The sequence below is a fragment of the Biomphalaria glabrata genome, chromosome 10 (genome assembly GCF_947242115.1).
Source record: "Biomphalaria glabrata chromosome 10, xgBioGlab47.1, whole genome shotgun sequence".
In the NCBI taxonomy this organism is placed as follows: domain Eukaryota; kingdom Metazoa; phylum Mollusca; class Gastropoda; family Planorbidae; genus Biomphalaria; species Biomphalaria glabrata.
In genome coordinates, this window is record NC_074720.1 from 26,977,937 (window position 1) to 27,003,094 (window position 25,158).

Below are 25,158 nucleotides of genomic sequence, written 5' to 3' on the forward strand. Positions count from 1 at the left end.
CACAATAAGTGAAACAGTACAGTTAGACTACACAATAAGTGAAACAGTACAGTTAGACTACACAATAAGTGAAACAGTACAGTTAGACTACACAATAAGTGAAACAGTACAGTTAGACTACACAATAAGTGAAACAGCACAGTTAGACTACACAATAAGTGAAACGGCACAGTTAGACTACACAATAAGTGAAACAGTACAGTTAGACTACACAATAAGTGAAACAGTACAGTTAGACTACACAATAAGTGAAACAGTACAGTTAGACTACACAATAAGTTAAACAGTACAGTTAGACTACACAATAAGTGAAACAGTACAGTTAGACTACACAATAAGTGAAACAGTACAGTTAGACTACACAATAAGTGAAACAGTGCAGCTAGACTACACAATAAGTGAAACAGTACAGTGAGACTATACAATAAGTGAAACAGTACAGTTAGACTACACAATAAGTGAAACAGCACAGTTAGACTACACAATAAGTGAAACAGTACAGTTAGACTACACAATAAGTGAAACAGTACAGTTAGACTAAACAATAAGTGAAACAGCACAGCTAGACTACACAATAATTGAAACAGTACAGTTAGACTAAACAATAAGTGAAACAGTACAGTTAGACTACACAATAAGTGAAACAGTACAGCTAGACTACACAATAAGTGAAACAGTACAGCTAGACTACACAATAAGTGAAACAGTACAGTTAGACTACACAATAAGTGAAACAGTACAGTTAGACTACACAATAAGTGAAACAGTACAGTTAGACTACACAATAAGTGAAACAGCACAGCTAGACTACACAATAAATGAAACAGCACAGCTAGACTACACAATAAGTGAAACAGCACAGTTAGACTACACAATAAGTGAAACAGTACAGTTAGACTACACAATAAGTGAAACAGTACAGCTAGACTACACAATAAGTGAAACAGTACAGTTAGACTACACAATAAGTGAAACAGTACAGTTAGACTACACAATAAGTGAAACAGTACAGTTAGACTACACAATAAGTGAAACAGTACAGTTAGACTACACAATAAGTGAAACAGCACAGTTAGACTACACTACGTGAAACAGCACAGTTAGACTACACAATAAGTGAAACAGTACAGTTAGACTACACAATAAGTGAAACAGCACAGTTAGACTACACAATAAGTGAAACAGCACAGTTAGACTACACTACGTGAAACAGTACAGTTAGACTACACAATAAGTGAAACAGTACAGTTAGACTACATAATAATTGAAACAGCACAGTTAGACTACACTACGTGAAACAGTACAGTTAGACTACACAATAAGTGAAACAGCACAGTTAGACTACACAATAAGTGAAACATGACAGTTAGACTACACTACGTGAAACAGTACAGTTAGACTACACAATAAGTGAAACAGTACAGTTAGACTACACAATAAGTGAAACAGCACAGCTAGACTACACAATAAGTGAAACAGTACAGCTAGACTACACAATAAGTGAAACAGTACAGTTAGACTACACAATAAGTGAAACAGTACAGTTAGACTACACTACGTGAAACAGCACAGTTAGACTACACAATAAGTGAAACAGTACAGTTAGACTACACTACGTGAAACAGTACAGTTAGACTACACTACGTGAAACAGCACAGTTAGACTACACAATTAGTGAAACAGTACAGCTAGACTACACAATAAGTAAAACAGCACAGTTAGACTACACAATAAGTGAAACAGTACAGTTAGACTACACAATAAGTGAAACAGTACAGTTAGACTACACAATAAGTGAAACAGTACAGTTAGACTACACAATAAGTGAAACAGCACAGTTAGACTACACAATAAGTGAAACAGCACAGTTAGACTACACAATAAGTGAAATAGCACAGTTAGACTACACAATAAGTGAAACAGTACAGTTAGACTACACAATAAGTGAAACAGTACAGTTAGACTACACAATAAGTGAAACAGCACAGTTAGACTACACAATAAGTGAAACAGTACAGTTAGACTACACAATAAGTGAAACAGTACAGCTAGACTACACAATAATTGAAACAGTACAGTTAGACTACACAATAAGTGAAACAGCACAGTTAGACTACACAATAAGTGAAACAGTACAGTTAGACTACACAATAAGTGAAACAGCACAGTTAGACTACACTACGTGAAACAGCACAGTTAGACTACACAATAAGTGAAACAGTACAGTTAGACTACACAATAAGTGAAACAGTACAGTTAGACTACACAATAAGTGAAACAGCACAGTTAGACTACACAATAAGTGAAACAGCACAGTTAGACTACACAATAAGTGAAACAGCACAGTTAGACTACACTACGTGAAACAGCACAGTTAGACTACACTACGTGAAACAGTACAGTTAGACTACACAATAAGTGAAACAGCACAGTTAGACTACACAATAAGTGAAACAGCACAGCTAGACTACACAATAAGTGAAACAGTACAGTTAGACTACACTATAAGTGAAACAGCACAGTTATACTACACAATAAGTGAAACAGTACAGTTAGACTACACAATAAGTGAAACAGCACAGTTAGACTACACTACGTGAAACAGCACAGTTAGAATACACTACGTGAAACAGTACAGTTAGACTACACAATAAGTGAAACAGCACAGTTAGACTACACAATAAGTGAAACAGCACAGCTAGACTACACAATAAGTGAAACAGCACAGTTAGACTACACTACGTGAAACAGTACAGTTAGACTACACAATAAGTGAAACAGCACAGTTAGACTACACAATAAGTGAAACAGCACAGCTAGACTACACAATAAGTGAAACAGTACAGTTAGACTACACAATAATTGAAACAGCACAGCTAGACTAAACAATAAGTGAAATTACATTTCTACATTTCCTGGACATCTTGTCAAAGCCAATAGTACTTAACATTGTAATAGAACGTTAGAATGACCTGGCTGCAAAGGATATCACAAGTCTTGTCCTTCAAGTTTTCATAGTCAAGAATTTAAGAAGCATAAGATAAGAGTATAGAAATTAATTTGAAACAGAAATGCATACTACACACACAGGTTTGAATTCCTTAATTACCGCAAGGTCTGAAATGGAAACTTTACTTATTACTTTTGAATTACCTTACACTTGAGTTTCAAATGTACTGAAGTTTGAATTATACTCAAGCTTAATTACACTGGAGTTCGAATTACACTGAAGTTAGAATTACACTGGAGTTTGAATTACACTGGAGTTCGAATTACACTGGAGTTCGAATTACACTGGAGTTAGAATTACACTGGAGTTAGAATTACACTGGAGTTAGAATTACACTGGAGTTAGAATTACACTGGAGGAGTTTGTTCTAAACGAATGAATGTACACAGCGATGATGTTGGGAAAAAAAAAATACTTGATGCTTTTCTATCCTGTTCTATGAAGTTACTTTTGTTCTCAAGATAACACACACATGAGATTTCTAGTACATTTGAAACTTTAGAAAACATCTTCAAAATTTGAACAGACAGAAAGAGGGCAGCACTGGTGCAGACCTGCAACATTAACAGAAAATTATTTCTCAGCGTACACGCATTTTTTCTCTTCAAATAATCTTGTTAAAGGCAGTACTGGAAAGGAGGGGGAAGGGGGGTGAACAAGTCGGTATTTCTGTTTACATTAAGAAACCTGATAATAAAAAGCTGTTGCTGTTATTTTCATATGAAATGTAACAGTTGCTGTACATCGCTGAGAAAAGAATTACTAGCTCGTTGGCTACACGGGGAAAACTCTAGTTTGACTGTTATAATTTTTCAAAGTAAAAAGCAAATAAATTTAAATTTGGCTATAAAACTAGACCTAGATCTATATCCAACATCTGATTTCAAAGAACAATTTGGTTCTTGAAAGGACTTTCGCTTTCGGATATTGCCGAATGTGAGACCTTATTGATTCAAGAATTTGATAAATAAATGTTCAACACAATTGTGCTCAGTGGCGTCACTAAGAGGGGGGGGGGGTGCGGTCTGCACCGACTGACACCCGTAAGGGATGTAAAACCCAATTTAAAAAAATGCACTTAGTAAATAACTGAAAATTATTCATTATTAATAAATAGATCTATATACTTATTGTTTTCATTTCGACTACACTTAGTTTACTTTTTTAATTCTATCAAAAGGTTTAAAATGTTATAATTCAGTGATGCCCAACCTAATTCAATCTTAATTTTGGACACCTGTGCCACGGGGCACATGACCAAAAAGGTTCAAAAACGAGATGGAATCGGCCTGAGTAAAAACTTACATTTATTAATGAGACATTGGAAGTTTATCTTTTTTTTGACGCGTCGGAGAGTGGCTTCATTTCTCTACTTAAAATGTGAGCAACATTGTAGCTTGATTTACCGCCGACTTATTTTATTGTCGCTTTTTGGTAAATATTCTCAATCTCATCAATCCTCCAATCTCTAGGTGTAGTTTAAGAATCTTTTATTCGCGGTTGAAATCAAGAATGCCGTCTTATTGGTTTCATGATGCCGTTATTTGAGTTGTTTTTTTTTTAATAGCCACACTTTCTTTACAAAACAAATATGTTGGTTTATTATCATGTTCCACAAAAAAAGTAAAGATCATTTCACTTTTCCCTGTCGATTCTACATTCCGAGTCCCATTTCATAAACGCACAAATGTTATAGGTTAATATTGAAGGCTCTAACGTAGGAAAAGTTGCATATTTCAAACTTTTGTATATGGAAGGGGGATTTTTAGCACTGTGTGCCAACGTTTTTCGGCGGGCCGGATAGTAACCACATCGCGGGCCGGATCTGGCCCGCGTGCCTTATTTTGGGCATCACTGTATATATCATACTTAATATGACAAGGACAACGTGAAACCTTACTTTCAGTGGTATAGCAGCTGCATGTATGTATATGAAGACTGCTTTGATTTTATTTTTTTTTTGATAAAATTGTTTTAATCCAATCTATTTACTTTGTAGCTAGCTACGTAATATCAGGATGCCAACCAATAGTCACTGTTTAACAAATGACGACACTCGTCAGGGATAAAATATGATTGAAATCTCACATGTAATTAATGTATTTTTTTTAAATTGGAAAGTAAATAAGTGGCCATTGAGATTTCTGAAGATGATGATGTTATTTCATTTTTCTGTAATAGAAGCTTTTGCTAAGATGAAAGATATGTTACATTGTGTCCGTCGAATGATATACTTGAATATTTTAGGGGATTTTTCTTCTTGGCTATTGCTAAGAATGGTTTTGATGCTTCCTAATGGGGAAGATTTAGCAAAAAACTGTATTCTTTTGTTGTCGACTAGTTTTAGTGTGAAGTCACTCTACCCTCTCCTGCAAGATATGGGAAAGCAGTGTTTTTTTTTCATAAAAATATACCACTTTTACAACTATTCACCATTAATAGTAACAAACACGGGATGCTCCTTAATAGGGGAGAACATTTTTTTAAAAACATTTATGCAAACGGTTTTTAGATTTTTTGTCAAAAAAATATTATTTTTTTTTTTACATTTGTATTGCTAAGTTATGTAAGTTCTGTTATACTAACTACTACTTTACACACAAAATGTTTACTTTTTTAAGAGAAAAATCTATTTAGTATGTTTATAAGTTGGAAATAATTTAAAACAACAATTAATAAGTAGTTTTTCATATTATCGCGTGAACATCATCACTGCTTTATGGCGATAGGACTCTGAGCTAAAGGATTTTTTATTTTTTTTTACGGAAATGTTTTTTTCTTGAGGAATAAGAGATTGTCCCTTCTTCTTCTTCTTCTTCTTCTAGCCAGCTTTATTGCTGCTGAGCTGTGAGCGCTTTTGCAGACTGTGCCAAGGAAAAAAAGTGTGCTGTTTTCTTCAGTTGTTCAGCACTGCCGTACAGGGTGTTGGTTATGTTGGGCTGTAGTGGAAGTAGGGTCTGCCTAAGGTGGGTTAGGGAGGGGCATTCAAAGACGATATGGTTTACGGTTTCAAAGGGGTGGGCGCAGTGTCTGCAAAGGGGGAGCTGTGTGGAGTTTATTTTGTTCAGGTGGTAATTTAATAGTGGTGTGTGTCCTGTTCTTAGTTGGAAGATTGTAGATTGTTCTTTGCGGGGGAGGAAGTTAATACTGTCCAGTTTGTTAGGCGTAGTCATTTCTCTGTACATGGCTCTGCCTGTGTTTCCTGATGCCCATTGGTTGAGCCACTCCTCTTTGTGATTGTTGACTAACATTGACCTTAGGGTGAGGTAGTTAACAGGTCTATCTGGTTGTTCCATAGATGAACCTGCCTTTGATAGCTTATCTGCCTTTTCATTTCCCATGATGCCAATGTGTCCAGGGATCCACTGTAGTGTAATATTGATATTTAATTTTGATATCATCTGGTGGATTATCACAATGAGTGTTGTCAACTCTCTTGGGCTGTTTGAGGTGCTGCTGTTAAGAGATTTGTCCCTTCACAAAACAATTAGAGCAATTAGATATTCATTATAAGACATCAGTTAGGCCAGGTTCACATCTAACTCCCCATTCACTTTCACTTATCCTTTGGTCTGTGGACCGCTGGGGCACCACACAGTATCCTTCAACCTTCTTTCTCCATTCTTCTCTGTCGTTTGTCTTTGATAGAATTTCATTCTGATGCTCTTTCTGAAAATATTGAAACCTGCCTTTTCACCTGCCTGGGTGAACTGTCTTTGTAACCTTGTTTATTTTTGTTTTGGGGTGGAAGATGTACTAGAAGGCCAAAGATACACAAGAGTAAGCCTATCTTTAAGCTATTGACAAAGTGGTGACTAATTAAACCTTTTCTTTAACAAAAGCATAACACGTTTCCGCAAAGTGTTCTAAAAAAAGCCCCCCCCCCCCAATTGTGTGTCTTATGTGCATTGATCGTTTTTTTAACTCTGAGCTTCAACTCTTACTTTAAGCAATCATTGATGTAGCAAATAAAGTTGGAGCACTCCAACCGAAATATTCTGTAGTTCAACAACCAACGAAGTATTGTAGATGTCAGTTTCAAAATATTGGCGTATATGAGGATTTTTCAAAGGGAGACATTCCAACAGAAATACCATGACTGAGAAGGGATGTAAAGGCAACAAAAAGTTATTCTTGAAGAAAATAAAAGTAGACAGTGCATGATTCATAAGCCATATAAAGACCTTAAAAAAGTATCTCTACATCATTGAACAAAGCCTTCCACCGTTTCTTACCAACTATCAATGTATAGCGTCATGTGAAAAAGGATTTTTACAAATTAAAATTAAGAAATATTTGAGCCAAAAGAATAAACGACACATTCACAAAGAGGAATTTTATTAAAAATGAGATCGTTAAAGACATTAACAATGATCAACTTAATGATAAGTTTTCAATTTTGAGATCCAGAAAAAAAAAAACAGTGTAATTTACTTATTGTAGCAATGCTGTAAAATTGAACTATAGATTAATGGCAATGTCTTCGATTCCGAAGATTAAGGATGCGTGCAGAGTTCCACGTGACTTCAAAAACCCAAATAAACTATAGATAAATTGTAATCGACAACTGAATTTTAAAATTTCATAGACACTCATCTTATAGTTGTTGAACACTCCAATCACGTAGGTCATTATATACTAGATGTAGTACAAGCAACACTCCAATCACGTAGGTCATTATATACTAGATGTAGTAGAAGCAACACTCCAATCACGTAGGTCATTATATACTAGATGTAGTAGAAGCAACACTCCAATCACTTAGGTCATTATATACTAGATGTAGTAGAAGCAACACTCCAATCACTTAGGTCATTATATACTAGATGTAGTAGAAGCAACACTCCAATCACTTAGGTCATTATATACTAGATGTAGTAGAAGCAACACTCCAATCACTTAGGTCATTATATACTAGATGTAGTAGAAGCAACACTCCAATCACGTAGGTCATTATATACTAGATGTAGTAGAAGCAACACTCCAATCACTTAGGTCATTATAAACTAGATGTAGTACAAGCAACACTCCAATCACGTAGGTCATTATATACTAGATGTAGTACAAGCAACACTCCAATAACGTAGGTCATTATATACTAGATGTAGTACAAGCAACACTCCAATCACGTAGGTCATTAGAAACTAGATGTAGTACAAGCAACACTCCAATCACGTAGGTCATTATATACTAGATGTAGTACAAGCAACACTCCAATCACGTAGGTCATTATATACTAAATGTAGTACAAGCAACACTCCAATCACGTAGGTCATTATATACTAGATGTAGTACAAGCAACACTCCAATAACGTAGGTCATTATATACTAGATGTAGTACAAGCAACACTCCAATCACGTAGGTCATTATAAACTAGATGTAGTACAAGCAACACTCCAATCACGTAGGTCATTATATACTAGATGTAGTACAAGCAACACTCCAATAACGTAGGTCATTATATACTAGATGTAGTACAAGCAACACTCCAATAACGTAGGTCATTATATACTAGATGTAGTACAAGCAACACTCCAATCACGTAGGTCATTAGAAACTAGATGTAGTACAAGCAACACTCCAATCACGTAGGTCATTAGAAACTAGATGTAGTACAAGCAACACTCCTATCACGTAGGTCATTATATACTAGATGTAGTACAAGCAACACTCCAATCACGTAGGTCATTATATACTAGATGTAGTACAAGCAACACTCCAATCACTTAGGTCATTATATACTAGATGTAGTACAAGCAACACTCCAATAACGTAGGTCATTCTATACTAGATGTAGTAGAAGCAACACTCCAATCACGTAGGTCATTATAAACTAGATGTAGTACAAGCAACACTCCAATCACTTAGGTCATTATATACTAGATGTGGTACAAGCAACACTCCAATCACGTAGGTCATTATATACTAGATGTAGTACAAGCAACACTCCAATCACGTAGGTCATTATATACTAGATGTAGTACAAGCAACACTCCAATCACTTAGATCATTATATACTAGATGTAGTACAAGCAACACTCCAATCACTTAGGTCATTATATACTAGATGTAGTACAAGCAACACTCCAATCACGTAGGTCATCATAAACTAGATGTAGTACAAGCAACACTCCAATCACGTAGGTCATTATATACTAGATGTAGTACAAGCAACACTCCAATCACGTAGGTCATTATATACTAGATGTAGTACAAGCAACACTCCAATCACGTAGGTCATTATATACTAGATGTAGTACAAGCAACACTCCAATCACGTAGGTCATTATATACTAGATGTAGTACAAGCAACAAACAAACGAAAAAATGGGTGACACCCACACTAGTGACGCAACTGATTGTGCTCATTGTCTTCTAGGTCTAAATTTAAAGCTAAAGGCTTGGAATTATTTAATACTAAAACAATGTCAGCCGTAGTGTACCGATAATTGAGTTGTTTATTAAGTTTATTAAAAGATTATCTACAATTTGGTTATATTTTTACGAAAAATCTAATATAGATTACATCTAGATCTCATACTTGATGTCCATGTAGTGAAAGTACCAATATGTAATGGCACAATTTCTCTTTGCCCCCTGGCATCGTTGGTACAAACGGTGTCAAAATTACGGGTTAGATACCCGGTTTCAGTCAAAAATTCTTATTATTTTATTTTTTTATATTTTATTTTATGTTGCATTATGGGAGGTATTGTTTTTGAATAAAATGTATTTTGAATGTTTTGTTTGCTTGACCTATTTGACTAAAGCAGCTCGAGATGAACAGTGTTGTCTTTGTTCACTTTGGCATAGCATTGCTTCCCTCTAACAGGCTTATACCAGTAGGCCGACTGTAGTCGTGACGAGCTGCAATGTAATGAAATATTATTCCAGAGAACGACATATTTTACATTTCTATGCTAGCGTCAATGACCGATATTTAAGAAAATCCAAATATTGTTTCAAAAACATCTTTCATTTTTTCTTGCTGAATTTAATTCATTAATTAAATTATTATGTTTCATCTACAGGTACAATTTATTCATGCTCTGGATATGTTAATTTACTTACTGGCAGTGTTTGTAACAGCGTGACCATACAAGACGCGTGTCCTATTACCTGTGAACAATTTAGAAACAAAGAAAATCCAGGTATGAAACTTTCCTACCAACCAACATCATTTGACACTGTTGAATAATGACATTTCTTCATGTCTGTTCAGTATCCGGGTATATAAACGCATTGTACACTTGCATTACTGCATATTAGACTACAACTATCGTCTGCTGGAGGGTCAATGTCTTTTCGCTCTCTATCGTTGGCATTTTCTTTGACCTATTGGATCTTGAATAAATGTACCGCGCTGTGTTCAAGTCCTTTTTTCTTTTTCAAATCTCTTCAAAGCCTCGACCAAAAGTCGACGTAATGGTCGAGGCTTTGTGTACAAAGAGTTAATGAGCCATGACGTAATGGAATCTATGGGACAGGTCATCTGTTTCTGTGTCCCAGAGTTAATGAGCCATGACGTAATGCAATCTATGGGACAGGTCATCTGTTTCTGTGTCCCAGAGTTAATGAGCCATGACGTAATGGGATCTATGGTACAGGTCATCTGTTTCTGTGTCCCAGAGTAAATGAGCCATGACGTAATGCGATCTTTGGGACAGGTCATCTGTTTCTGTGTCTCAGAGTTAATGAGCCATGACGTAATGGGATCAATGAGACAGGTCATCGGTTTCTGTGTCCCAGAGTTAATGAGCCATGACGTAATGGGATCTATGGGACAGGTCATCTGTTTCTGTGTCCCTGAGTTAATGAGCCATGACGTAATGCGATCTTTGAGACAGGTCATCTGTTTCTGTGTCCCAGAGTTAATGAGCCATGACGTAATGCGATCTATGGGACAGGTCATCTGTTTCTGTGTCCCAGAGTTAATGAGCCATCACGTAATGGGATCTATGGGACAGGTCATCTGTTTCTGTGTCCCAGAGTTAATGAGCCATGACGTTATGCGATCTATGTGACAGGTCATCTGTTTCTGTGTCCCAGAGTTAATGAGCCATGACGTAATGCGATCTATGGGACAGGTCATCTGTTTCTGTGTCCCAGAGTTAATGAGCCATGACGTAATGGGATCTATGGGACAGGTCATCTGTTTCTGTGTCCCAGAGTTAATGAGCCATGACGTAATGCGATCTATGGGACAGGTCATCTGTTTCTGTGTCCCAGAGTTAATGAGCCATGACGTAATTCGATCTATGGGACAGGTCATCTGTATCTGTGTCCCAGAGTTATTGAGCCATGACGTAATGGGATCTATGGGACAGGTCATCTGTTTCTGTGTCCCAGAGTTAATGAGCCATGACGTAATGGGATCTATGGGACAGGTCATCTGTTTCTGTGTCCCAGAGTTAATGAACCATGACGTAATGCGATCTATGGGACAGGTCATCTGTTTCTGTGTCCCAGAGTTAATGAGCCATGACGTAATGGGATCTATGGGACGGGTCATCTTATTCTGTGTCCCAGAGTTAATGAGCCATGACGTAATGGGATCTATGGGACCGGTCATCTGTTTCTGTGTCCCAGAGTTAATGAGCCATGACGTAATGGGATCTACGGGACAGGTCATCTGTTTCTGTGTCACAGAGTTAATGAGCCATGACGTAATGGGATCTATGGGACAGGTCATCTGTTTCTAAGTCCCAGAGTTTATGAGCCATGACGTAATGCGATCTATGGGACAGGTCATCTGTTTCTGTGTCCCAGAGTTAATGAGCCATGACGTAATGGGATCTATGGGACAGGTCATCTGTTTCTGTTTCCCAGAGTTAATGAGCCATGACGTAATGGGATCTATGGGACCGGTCATCTGTTTCTGTGTCCCAGAGTTAATGAGCCATGACGTAATGGGATCTACGGGACAGGTCATCTGTTTCTGTGTCCCAGAGTTAATGAGCCATGACGTAATGCGATCTATGGGACAGGTCATCTGTTTCTGTGTCCCAGAGTTAATGAGCCATCACGTAATGGGATCTATGGGACAGGTCATCTGTTTCTGTGTCCCAGAGTTAATGAGCCATGACGTAATGCGATCTATGGGACAGGTCATCTGTTTCTGTGTCTCAGAGTTAATGAGCCATCACGTAATGGGATCTATGGGACAGGTCATCTGTTTCTGTGTCCCAGAGTTAATAAGCCATGACGTAATGGAATCTATGGGACAGGTCATCTGTTTCTGTGTCCCAGAGTTAATGAGCCATGACGTAATGCGATCTTTGGGACAAGTCATCTGTTTCTGTGTCTCAGAGTTAATGAGCCATGACGTAATGGGATCTATGGGACAGGTCATCGGTGTCTGTGTCCAAGAGTTAATGAGCCATGACGTAATGGGATCTATGGGACAGGTCATCTGTTTCTGTGTCCCTGAGTTAATGAGCCATGACGTAATGCGATCTATGAGACAGGTCATCTGTTTCTGTGTCCCAGAGTTAATGAGCCATGACGTAATGCGATCTATGGGACAGGTCATCTGTTTCTGTGTCCCAGAGTTAATAAGCCATGATGTAATTCGATCTATGGGACAGGTCATCTGTTTCTGTGTCCCAGAGTTAATGAGCCATGACGTAATGCGATCTATGGGACAGGTCATCTGTTTCTGTGTCCCAGAGTTAATGAGCCATGACGTAATGGGATCTATGGGACAGGTCATCTGTTTCTGTGTCCCAGAGTTAATGAGCCATGACGTAATGGGATCTATGGGACAGGTCATCTGTTTCTGTGTCCCAGAGTTAATGAGCCATGACGTAATGGGATCTATGGGACAGGTCATCTGTTTCTGTGTCCCAGAGTTAATGAGCCATGACGTAATGGGATCTATGGGACAGGTCATCTGTTTCTGTGTCTCAGAGTTAATGAGCCATGACGTAATGGAATCTATGGGACAGGTCATCTGTTTCTGTGTCCCAGAGTTAATGAGCCATGACGTGATGCGATCTATGGGACAGGTCATCTGTTTCTGTGTCCCAGAGTTAATGAGCCATGACGTAATGGGATCTATGGGACAGGTCATCTGTTTCTGTGTCCCAGAGTTAATGAGCCATGACGTAATGGAATCTATGGGACAGGTCATCTGTTTCTGTGTCCCAGAGTTAATGAGCCATGACGTAATGCAATCTATGGGACAGGTCATCTGTTTCTGTGTCCCAGAGTTAATGAGCCATGACGTAATGGTATCTATGGGACAGGTCATCTGTTTCTGTGTCCCAGAGTTAATAAGCCATGACGTAATGGAATCTATGGGACAGGTCATCTGTTTCTGTGTCCCAGAGTTAATGAGCCATGACGTAATGGGATCTATGGGACAGGTCATCTGTTTCTGTGTCCCAGAGTAAATGAGCCATGACGTAATGCGATCTTTGGGACAGGTCATCTGTTTCTGTGTCTCAGAGTTAATGAGCCATGACGTAATGGGATCAATGGGACAGGTCATCGGTTTCTGTGTCCCAGAGTTAATGAGCCATGATGTAATGGGATCTATGGGACAGGTCATCTGTTTCTGTGTCCCTGAGTTAATGAGCCATGACGTAATGCGATCTTTGAGACAGGTCATCTGTTTCTGTGTCCCAGAGTTAATGAGCCATGACGTAATGCGATCTATGGGACAGGTCATCTGTTTCTGTGTCCCAGAGTTAATGAGCCATCACGTAATGGGATCTATGGGACAGGTCATCTGTTTCTGTGTCCCAGAGTTAATGAGCCATGACGTTATGCGATCTATGGGACAGGTCATCTGTTTCTGTGTCCCAGAGTTAATGAGCCATGACGTAATGCGATCTATGGGACAGGTCATCTGTTTCTGTGTCCCAGAGTTAATGAGCCATGACGTAATGGGATCTATGGGACAGGTCATCTGTTTCTGTGTCCCAGAGTTAATGAGCCATGACGTAATGCGATCTATGGGACAGGTCATCTGTTTCTGTGTCCCAGAGTTAATGAGCCATGACGTAATGGGATCTATGGGACAGGTCATCTGTATCTGTGTCCCAGAGTTAATGAGCCATGACGTAATGGGATCTATGGGACAGGTCATCTGTTTCTGTGTCCCAGAGTTAATGAGCCATGACGTAATGGGATCTATGGGACAGGTCATCTGTTTCTGTGTCCCAGAGTTAATGAACCATGACGTAATGCGATCTATGGGACAGGTCATCTGTTTCTGTGTCCCAGAGTTAATGAGCCATGACGAAATGGGATCTATGGGACGGGTCATCTTTTTCTGTGTCCCAGAGTTAATGAGCCATGACGTAATGGGATCTATGGGACCGGTCATCTGTTTCTGTGTCCCAGAGTTAATGAGCCATGACGTAATGGGATCTACGGGACAGGTCATCTTTTTCTGTGTCACAGAGTTAATGAGCCATGACGTAATGGGATCTATGGGACAGGTCATCTGTTTCTGTGTCCCAGAGTTAATGAGCCATGACGTAATGCGATCTATGGGACAGGTCATCTGTTTCTGTGTCCCAGAGTTAATGAGCCATCACGTAATGGGATCTATGGGACAGGTCATCTGTTTCTGTGTCCCAGAGTTAATGAGCCATGACGTAATGCGATCTATGGGACAGGTCATCTGTTTCTGTGTCCCAGAGTTAATGAGCCATCACGTAATGGGATCTATGGGACAGGTCATCTGTTTCTGTGTCCCAGAGTTAATGAGCCATGACGTAATGGGATCTATGGGACAGGTCATCTGTTTCTGTGTCCCAGAGTTAATGAGCCATGACGTAATGGGATCTATGGGACAGGTCATCTGTTTCTGTGTCCCAGTGTTAATGAGCCATGACGTAATGCGATCTATGGGACAGGTCATCTGTTTCTGTGTCCCAGAGTTAATGAGCCATTACGTAATGGGATCTATGGGACAGGTCATCTGTTTCTGTGTCCCAGAGTTAATGAGCCATGACGTAATGGGATCTATGGGACAGGTCATCTGTTTCTGTGTCCCAGAGTTAATGAGCCATGACGTAATGGGACGCCAAGACATACTTGCTCTATATCAGTTCGGTGAGATCCCAGAGAGAATACAGTCTCCTGGCACAAGTCTAGGCTTTGCAAGCGTCTTTCTTACTGAGGGAATCAGCCGTTATTTTAGCTACGGAAAATACAAACTGCTGGATGATGGCAGCTCACACAAACCAGAGACCTCTCGGTTCAGAAACCAAGCGTCATGCTACTAATCAGCTAAACCCACATTTCAAGCATGATGAAATCGAAATTTATTGGCGATTTTGTTCTTAAGATCTAAATTTAACATATGGACAGATGAAATGGCAAAAGGCCAACTTCTTTCATTAAAATAACTGTTAAAAAAGATTTAAACAATACACATGGACAAATTTTTTTTTATTAATGAGGAATGCAGTACTTTCCGTGGCTTCGCAGCCCTAGCTGCGACATATATATTTTGCCACTCCTAGCGCAGACATAACCATTGTCTGCCGGTGGTCGATTTAGATTTACTTTTCACCGTCTACGTCTGTCCTCGGGAGTAGATTTTCTTTTGGTCTCAAATGTCCCTATAGCGGCCTGTAATCTCCAGCTGTCTCGTTCTGAAGTCGCCTGCAACCAGATGCTCTCTTCTGTGTCAGTTAAAGCTTCTATATCAGCTAAGGCAAGATGACGCCTAAGATGGTCTTTAAAGCGTTTCCATGGGAGACCTCTGTGACGTCGACCACCTTTCATCTCACCAAAAAAGACTGCCTTAGGCATCCGTTCGTTCCCCTTTTAATTGTAGGTAACTTCTAAATGTTGATGCGCGAAAAGAATTTCTTTTATTAACAATGTATAGCACAATCTACTTGAAGTGGCTGCGTTCTTCAACTACACAATATTTTTGACAAGCTTCATGTTACTGTATAGTTTTATATTTACAAAGCTTCCATGAACACACTCTGTCTGTCTGTCTGTCTGTCTGATAAAAGGTATGTACACGTTATTTCTTATACTACCAATCACGGATCAAGCTGAAACTTTGCACAATCATTTCTTGTACCTGACAAAACAAGAATCAATTGAAAAAAAAGTATAAATAGGTTTAACTATTTGGTAATTAATTTTTATTGATAATTCATTATTTTGTTTGGTTATGGAAAGACATTGTACAGATATTAGTTGAGTTAGTTCCCTTCATACTTTGTGTAGAGAATTAAGTCGTGGCTTAAAGTTGGAAACGAAAAATAGATATCTATAAAACCTGAGATACCTCTTCCTCCCCCCACCCTCTTTTTCCCAACTGGTCTCGGCAAGTGATAAGATCATAGCGCATTGAGACAGGTGATAAGGTCATAGCGCAGTGAGACAAGTGATAAGGTCAAAGCGCAGTGAGACAAGTGATAAGATCATGGCGTATTGAGACAAGTGATAAGATCATAGCGCATTGAGACAAGTGATAAGGTCATAGCGCATTGAGACAAGTGATAAGGTCATAGCGCATTGAGACAAGTGATAGGATCATAGCGTATTGAGACAAGTGATAAGATCATAGCGCATTGAGACAAGTGATAGGATCATAGCGTATTGAGACAAGTGATAGGATCATAGCGCATTGACACAAGTGATAAGGTCATATAGCATTGAGACAAGTGATAAGGTCACAGCGCATTGAGACAAGTGATAGGATCATAGCGCATTGAGACAAGTGATAAGATCATGGCGCATTGAGACAAGTGATAAGGTCATAGCGCATTGAAACAAGTGATAGGATCATAGCGCATTGAGACAAGTAAAAGGATCATAGCGCATTGAGACTAGTGATAAGGTCATAGCGCATTGAGACAAGTGATAAGATCATAGCGCATTGAGATAGGTGTTAGGATCATAGCGCATTGAGACAAGTGATAGGATCATAGCGCATTGAGACAAGTGATAGGATCATAGCGCATTGAGATAGGTGTTAGGATCATAGCGCATTGAGACAAGTGATAGAATCATAGTGCATTGAGACAAGTGATAAGATCATAGCGCATTGAGACAGGTGATAGGATCATAGCGCATTGAGACAGGTGATAAGGTCATAGCGCATTGAGACAAGTGATAAGATCATAGCGCATTGAGACAGGTGATAGGATCATAGCGCATTGAGACTGGTGATAAGGTCATAGCGCCTTGAGACAAGTGATAGGATCATAGCGCATTAAAACAAGTGATAAGGTCATAGCGCATTGAGACAGGTGATAGGATCATAGCGCATTGAGACAAGTGATAGGATCATAGCGCATTGAGACAAGTGATAGGATCATAGCGCATTGAGACAAGTGAAAAGATCATAGCGCATTGAGATAGGTGATAAGATCATAGCGCATTGAGACAAGTGATAAGATCATAGCGCATTGAGATAGGTGATAAGATCATAGCGCATTGAGACAAGTTATAGGATCATTGTGCATTGAGACAAGTGATAAGATCATAGTGCATTGAGACAAGTGATAGGATCATAGCGCATTGAGACAAGTGATAAGATCATAGTGCATTGAGACAAGTGATAAGATCATAGCGCATTGAGACAAGTGATAAGATCATAGCGCATTGAGACAAGTGATAAGATCATAGTGCACTGAGACAAGTGTTAACATCATAGTGCATTGAGACAAGTGATAAGATCATAGTGCACTGAGACAAGTGATAAGATCATAGTGCATTGAGACAAGTGATAGGATCATAGCGCATTGAGACAAGTGATAGGATCATAGTGCATTGAGACAAGTGATAAGATCATAGTGAATTGAGACAAGTGATAGGATCATAGCGCATTGAGAAAAGTGATAAGATCATAGCGCATTGAGACAAGTGATAAGGTCATAGCGCATTGAGACAAGTGATAAGATCATAGCGCATTGAGACAAGTGATAAGATCATAGCGCATTGAGACAAGTGATAGGATCATAGCGCATTGAGACAAGTGATAAGGTCATAGCGCAGTGAGACGAGTGATAAGATCATAGCGCATTTAGACAAGTGATAAGATCATAGCGCATTGAGACAAGTGATAAGATCATAGTGCATTGAGACAAGTGATAGGATCATAGCGCATTGAGACAAGTGATAGGATCATAGTGCATTGAGACAAGTGATAGGATCATAGCGCATAGAGACAGGTGATAAGATCATAGCGCATTGAGACAAGTGATAAGATCATAGCGCATTGAGATAAGTGATAGGATCATAGCGCATTGAGACAGGTGATAAGGCCATAGCGTATTGAGACAAGTGATAGGATCATAGCGCATTGAGACAGGTGATAATGTCATTGCGCATTGAGTCAAGTGATAAGATCATAGCGCATTGAGACAGGTGATAAGGTCATAGCGCATTGAGACAAGTGATAGGATCATAGCGCATTGAGACAAGTGATAAGATCATAGCGCATTGAGACAGGTGATAGGATCATAGCGCGTTGAGACAGGTGATAAGGTCATAGCGCATTGAGACAAGTGATAGGATCATAGCGCATTGAGACAAGTGATAGGATCATAGCGCATTGAGACAAGTGATAAGATCATAGCGCATTGAGACAAGTGATAAGATCATAGCGCATTGAGACAAGTGATAGGATCATAGCGCATTGAGACAAGTGATAAGATCATAGCGCATTGAGACAAGTGATAAGATCATAGTGAATTGAGACAAGTGATAAGATCATAGTGAATTGAGACAAGTGATAAGATCATAGCGCATTGAGACAAGTGATAGGATCATAGCGCATTGAGACAAGTGATAGGATCATAGCGCATTGAGACAAGTGATAAGATCATAGCGCATTGAGACAAGTGATAAGAAGATCATAGTGAATTGAGACAGGTGATAAGATCATAGTGAATTGAGACAAGTGATAAGATCATAGTGAATTGAGACAGGTGATAAGATCATAGTGAATTGAGACAAGTGATAGGATCATAGCGCATTGAGACAAGTGATAAGATCATAGTGAATTGAGACAAGTGATAAGATCATAGTGAATTGAGATATGTGATAAGATCATAGTGAATTGAGACAGGTGATAAGATCATAGTGAATTGAGACAAGTGATAAGATCATAGTGAATTGAGACAGGTGATAAGATAATAGTGAATTGAGACAAGTGATAAGATCATAGTGAATTGAGACAAGTGATAAGATCATAGTGAATTGAGACAGGTGATAAGATCATAGCGCATTGAGACAAGTGATAAGATCATAGCGCATTGAGACAAGTGATAAGATCATAGTGTATTGAGACAGGTGATAAGATCATAGTGAATTGAGACAAGTGATAGGATCATAGCGCATTGAGACAAGTGATAGGATCATAGCGCATTGAGACAAGTGATAAGATCATAGCGCATTGAGACAAGTGATAAGATCATAGTGAATTGAGACAAGTGATAAGATCATAGTGCATTGAGACAAGTGATAAGAACATAGCGCATTGAGACAAGTGATAAGATCATAGTGAATTGAGACAAGTGATAAGATCATAGTGAATTTGACACAAGTGATAAGATCATAGCGCATTGAGACAAGTGATAAGATCATAGTGAATTGAGACAAGTGATAGGATCATAGCGCATTGAGACAAGTGATAAGATCATAGCGCATTGAGACAAGTGATAAGATCATAGTGAATTGAGACAGGTGATAATATCATAGTGAATTGAGACAAGTATAAGATCATAGTGAATTGAGACAGGTGATAAGATCATAGTGAATTGAGACAAGTGATAGGATCATAGTGTATTGAGACAAGTGATAAGATCATAGTGAATTGAGACAAGTGATAGGATCATAGCGCATTGAGACAAGTGATAAGATCATAGTGAATTGAGACAAGTGATAAGATCATAGTGAATTGAGACAAGTGATAAGATCATAGCGCATTGAGACAAGTGATAAGATCATAGTGAATTGAGACAAGTGATAGGATCATAGCGCATTGAGACAAGTGATAAGATCATAGTGAATTGAGACAAGTGATAGGATCATAGCGCATTGAGACAAGTGATAGGATCATAGCGCATTGAGACAAGTGATAAGATCATAGTGAATTCAGACAAGTGATAGGATCATAGCGCATTGAGACAAGTGATAAGATCATAGTGAATTGAGACAAGTGATAAGATCATAGTGAATTGAGACAATTGATAAGATCATAGTGAATTGAGACAAGTGATAAGATCATAGCGCTTTGTGACAAGTGATAAGATCATAGTGAATTGAGACAAGTGATAGGATCATAGCGCATTGAGACAAGTGATAAGATCATAGTGAATTGAGACAAGTGATAGGATCATAGCGCATTGAGACAAGTGATAGGATCATAGCGCATTGAGACAAGTGATAAGACCATAGTGAATTGAGACAAGTGATAGGATCATAGCGCATTGAGACAAGTGATAAGATCATAGTGAATTGAGACAAGTGATAAGATCATAGCGCAATGAGACAAGTGATAAGATCAAAGCGCATTGAGACAAGTGATAAGATCATAGCGCATTGAGACAAGTGATAAGATCATAGTGTATTGAGACAAGTGATAAGATCATAGTGAATTGAGACAAGTGATAGTATCATAGCGCATTGAGACAAGTGATAAGATCATAGTGAATTGAGACAAGTGATAGGATCATAGCGCATTGAGACAAGTGATAAGATCATAGTGAATTGAGACAAGTGATAGGATCATAGCGCATTGAGACAAGTGATAGGATCATAGCGCATTGAGACAAGTGTTAAGATCATAGTGAATTGAGACAAGTGATAGGATCATAGCGCATTGAGACAAGTTATAAGATCATAGTGAATTGAGACAAGTGATAAGATCATAGCGCATTGAGACAAGTGATAAGATCATAGTGAATTGAGACAAGTGATAAGATCATAGCGCATTGAGACTAGTGATAAGATCATAGTGTATTGAGACAAGTGATAAGATCATAGTGAATTGAGACAAGTGATAGGATCATAGCGCATTGAGACAAGTGATAAGATCATAGTGAATTGAGACAAGTGATAGGATCATAGCGCATTGAGACAAGTGATAAGATCATAGTGAATTGAGACAAGTTATAGGATCATAGCGCATTGAGACAAGTGATAGGATCATAGCGCATTGAGACAAGTGATAGGATCATAGCGCATTGAGACAAGTTATAGGATCATAGCGCATTGAGACAAGTGATAGGATCATAGCGCCTTGAGACAAGTTATAAGATCATAGCGCATTGAGACAAGTTATAAGATCATAGCGCATTGAGACAAGTGATAGGATCATAGCGCATTGAGACAAGTGATAGGATCATAGCGCATTGAGACAAGTTATAAGATCATAGCGCATTGAGACAAGTGATAGGATCATAGCGCATTGAGACAAGTGATAAGATCATAGCGCATTGAGACAGGTGATAATGTCATTGCGCATTGAGTCAAGTGATAAGATCATAGCGCATTGAGACAGGTGATAAGGTCATAGCGCATTGAGACAAGTGATAGGATCATAGCGCATTGAGACAAGTGATAAGATCATAGCGCATTGAGACAGGTGATAGGATCATAGCGCGTTGAGACAGGTGATAAGGTCATAGCGCGTTGAGACAAGTGATAGGATCATAGCGCATTGAGACAAGTGATAGGATCATAGCGCATTGAGACAAGTGATAAGATCATAGCGCATTGAGACAAGTGATAGGATCATAGCGCATTGAGACAAGTGATAGGATCATAGCGCATTGAGACAAGTGATAAGATCATAGCGCATTGAGACAAGTGATAAGATCATAGTGAATTGAGACAAGTGATAAGATCATAGTGAATTGAGACAAGTGATAAGATCATAGCGCATTGAGACAAGTGATAGGATCATAGCGCATTGAGACAAGTGATAGGATCATAGCGCATTGAGACAAGTGATAAGATCATAGCGCATTGAGACAAGTGATAAGAAGATCATAGTGAATTGAGACAGGTGATAAGATCATAGTGAATTGAGACAAGTGATAAGATCATAGTGCATTGAGACAAGTGATAAGATCATAGTGAATTGAGACAGGTGATAAGATCATAGTGAATTGAGACAAGTGATAGGATCATAGCGCATTGAGACAAGTGATAAGATCATAGTGAATTGAGACAAGTGATAAGATCATAGTGAATTGAGACAAGTGATAAGATCATAGTGAATTGAGACAAGTGATAAGATTATAGCGCATTGAGACAAGTGATAGGATCATAGCGCATTGAGACAAGTGATAGGATCATAGCGCATTGAGACAAGTGATAAGATCATAGCGAGGATCATAGCGCATTGAGACAAGTGATAGGATCATAGCGCATTGAGACAAGTGATAAGATCATAGCGCATTGAGACAAGTGATAAGATCATAGTGAATTGAGACAGGTGATAAGATCATAGTGAATTGAGACAAGTGATAAGATCATAGTGAATTGAGACAAGTGATAGGATCATAGCGCATTGAGACAAGTGATAAGATCATAGTGAATTGAGACAAGTGATAAGATCATAGTGCATTGAGATAGGTGATAAGATCATAGTGAATTGAGACAGGTGATAAGATCATAGTGAATTGAGTTAAGTGATAAGATCATAGTGAATTGAGACAGGTGATAAGATCATAGTGAATTGAGACAAGTGATAAGATCATAGTGAATTGAGACAAGTGATAAGATCATAGTGAATTGAGACAGGTGATAAGATCATAGCGCATTGAGACAAGTGATAAGATCATAGCGCATTGAGACAAGTGATAAGATCATAGTGAATTGAGACAGGTGATAAGATCATAGTGAATTGAGTTAAGTGATAAGATCATAGCGCATTGAGACAAGTGATAGGATCATAGCGCATTGAGACAAGTGATAAGATCATAGCGCATTGAGACAAGTGATAAGATTATAGTGAATTGAGACATGTGATAAGATCATAGTGCATTGAGACAAGTGATAAGATCATAGCGCATTGAGACAAGTGATAAGATCATAGTGAATTGAGACAAGTGATAAGATCATAGTGAATTGAGACAAGTGATAAGATCATAGTGAATTGAGACAAGTGATAGGATCATAGCGCATTGAGACAAGTGATAAGATCATAGCGCATTGAGACAAGTGATAAGATCATAGTGAATTGAGACAGGTGATAAGATCATAGTGAATTGAGACAAGTGATAAGATCATAGTGAATTGAGACAGGTGATAAGATCATAGTGAATTGAGACAAGTGATAAGATCATAGTGAATTGAGACAGGTGATAAGATCATAGTGAATTGAGACAAGTGATAGGATCATAGCGCATTGAGACAAGTGATAAGATCATAGTGAATTGAGACAAGTGATAAGATCATAGTGAATTGAGATAGGTGATAAGATCATAGTGAATTGAGACAGGTGATAAGATCATAGTGAATTGAGACAAGTGATAAGATCATAGTGAATTGAGACAGGTGATAAGATCATAGCGCATTGAGACAAGTGATAAGATCATAGCGCATTGAGACAAGTGATAAGATCATAGTGAATTGAGACAGGTGATAAGATCATAGTGAATTGAGTTAAGTGATAAGATCATAGCGCATTGAGACAAGTGATAGGATCATAGCGCATTGAGACAAGTGATAAGATCATAGCGCATTGAGACAAGTGATAAGATCATAGTGAATTGAGACAAGTGATAAGATCATAGTGCATTGAGACAAGTGATAAGATCATAGCGCATTGAGACAAGTGATAAGATCATAGTGAATTGAGACAAGTGATAAGATCATAGTGAATTGAGACAAGTGATAAGATCATAGCGCATTGAGACAAGTGATAAGATCATAGTGAATTGAGACAAGTGATAGGATCATAGCGCATTGAGACAAGTGATAAGATCATAGCGCATTGAGACAAGTGATTAGATCATAGTGAATTGAGACAGGTGATAAGATCATAGTGAATTGAGACAAGTGATAAGATCATAGTGAATTGAGACAGGTGATAAGATCATAGTGAATTGAGACAAGTGATAAGATCATAGTGTATTGAGACAAGTGATAAGATCATAGTGAATTGAGACAAGTGATAGGATCATAGCGCATTGAGACAAGTGATAAGATCATAGTGAATTGAGACAAGTGATAAGATCATAGTGAATTGAGACAAGTGATAAGATCATAGCGCATTGAGACAAGTGATAAGATCATAGTGAATTGAGACAAGTGATAGGATCATAGCGCATTGAGACAAGTGATAAGATCATAGTGAATTGAGACAAGTGATAGGATCATAGCGCATTGAGACAAGTGATAGGATCATAGCGCATTGAGACAAGTGATAAGACCATAGTGAATTGAGACAAGTGATAGGATCATAGCGCATTGAGACAAGTGATAAGATCATAGTGAATTGAGACAAGTGATAAGATCATAGCGCATTGAGACAAGTGATAAGATCATAGCGCATTGAGACAAGTGATAAGATCATAGCGCATTGAGACAAGTGATAAGATCATAGTGTATTGAGACAAGTGATAAGATCATAGTGAATTGAGACAAGTGATAGTATCATAGCGCATTGAGACAAGTGATAAGATCATAGTGAATTGAGACAAGTGATAGGATCATAGCGCATTGAGACAAGTGATAAGATCATAGTGAATTGAGACAAGTGATAGGATCATAGCGCATTGAGACAAGTGATAGGATCATAGCGCATTGAGACAAGTGATAAGATCATAGTGAATTGAGACAAGTGATAGGATCATAGCGCATTGAGACAAGTGATAAGATCATAGTGAATTGAGACAAGTGATAAGATCATAGCGCATTGAGACAAGTGATAAGATCATAGTGAATTGAGACAAGTGATAAGATCATAGCGCATTGAGACTAGTGATAAGATCATAGTGTATTGAGACAAGTGATAAGATCATAGTGAATTGAGACAAGTGATAGGATCATAGCGCATTGAGACAAGTGATAAGATCATAGTGAATTGAGACAAGTGATAGGATCATAGCGCATTGAGACAAGTGATAAGATCATAGTGAATTGAGACAAGTTATAGGATCATAGCGCATTGAGACAAGTGATAGGATCATAGCGCATTGAGACAAGT

The 25,158-nt window shown here is 38.4% G+C and overlaps 1 protein-coding gene across 2 annotated transcripts in view; it reads left to right on the plus strand.

Moving 5' to 3' along the window:
• LOC106051026 (zinc metalloproteinase-disintegrin-like VMP-III) overlaps positions 1-25,158 on the plus strand; it is an 89,886-nt gene that overhangs the window by 62,149 nt on the left and 2,579 nt on the right. For both annotated transcript variants that reach the window (XM_056043479.1, XM_056043480.1), the window contains exon 17: positions 10,043-10,162. In XM_056043479.1, coding sequence (XP_055899454.1) covers positions 10,043-10,162 — 120 coding nt within the window. The remainder of the gene's footprint in view (positions 1-10,042; positions 10,163-25,158) is intronic.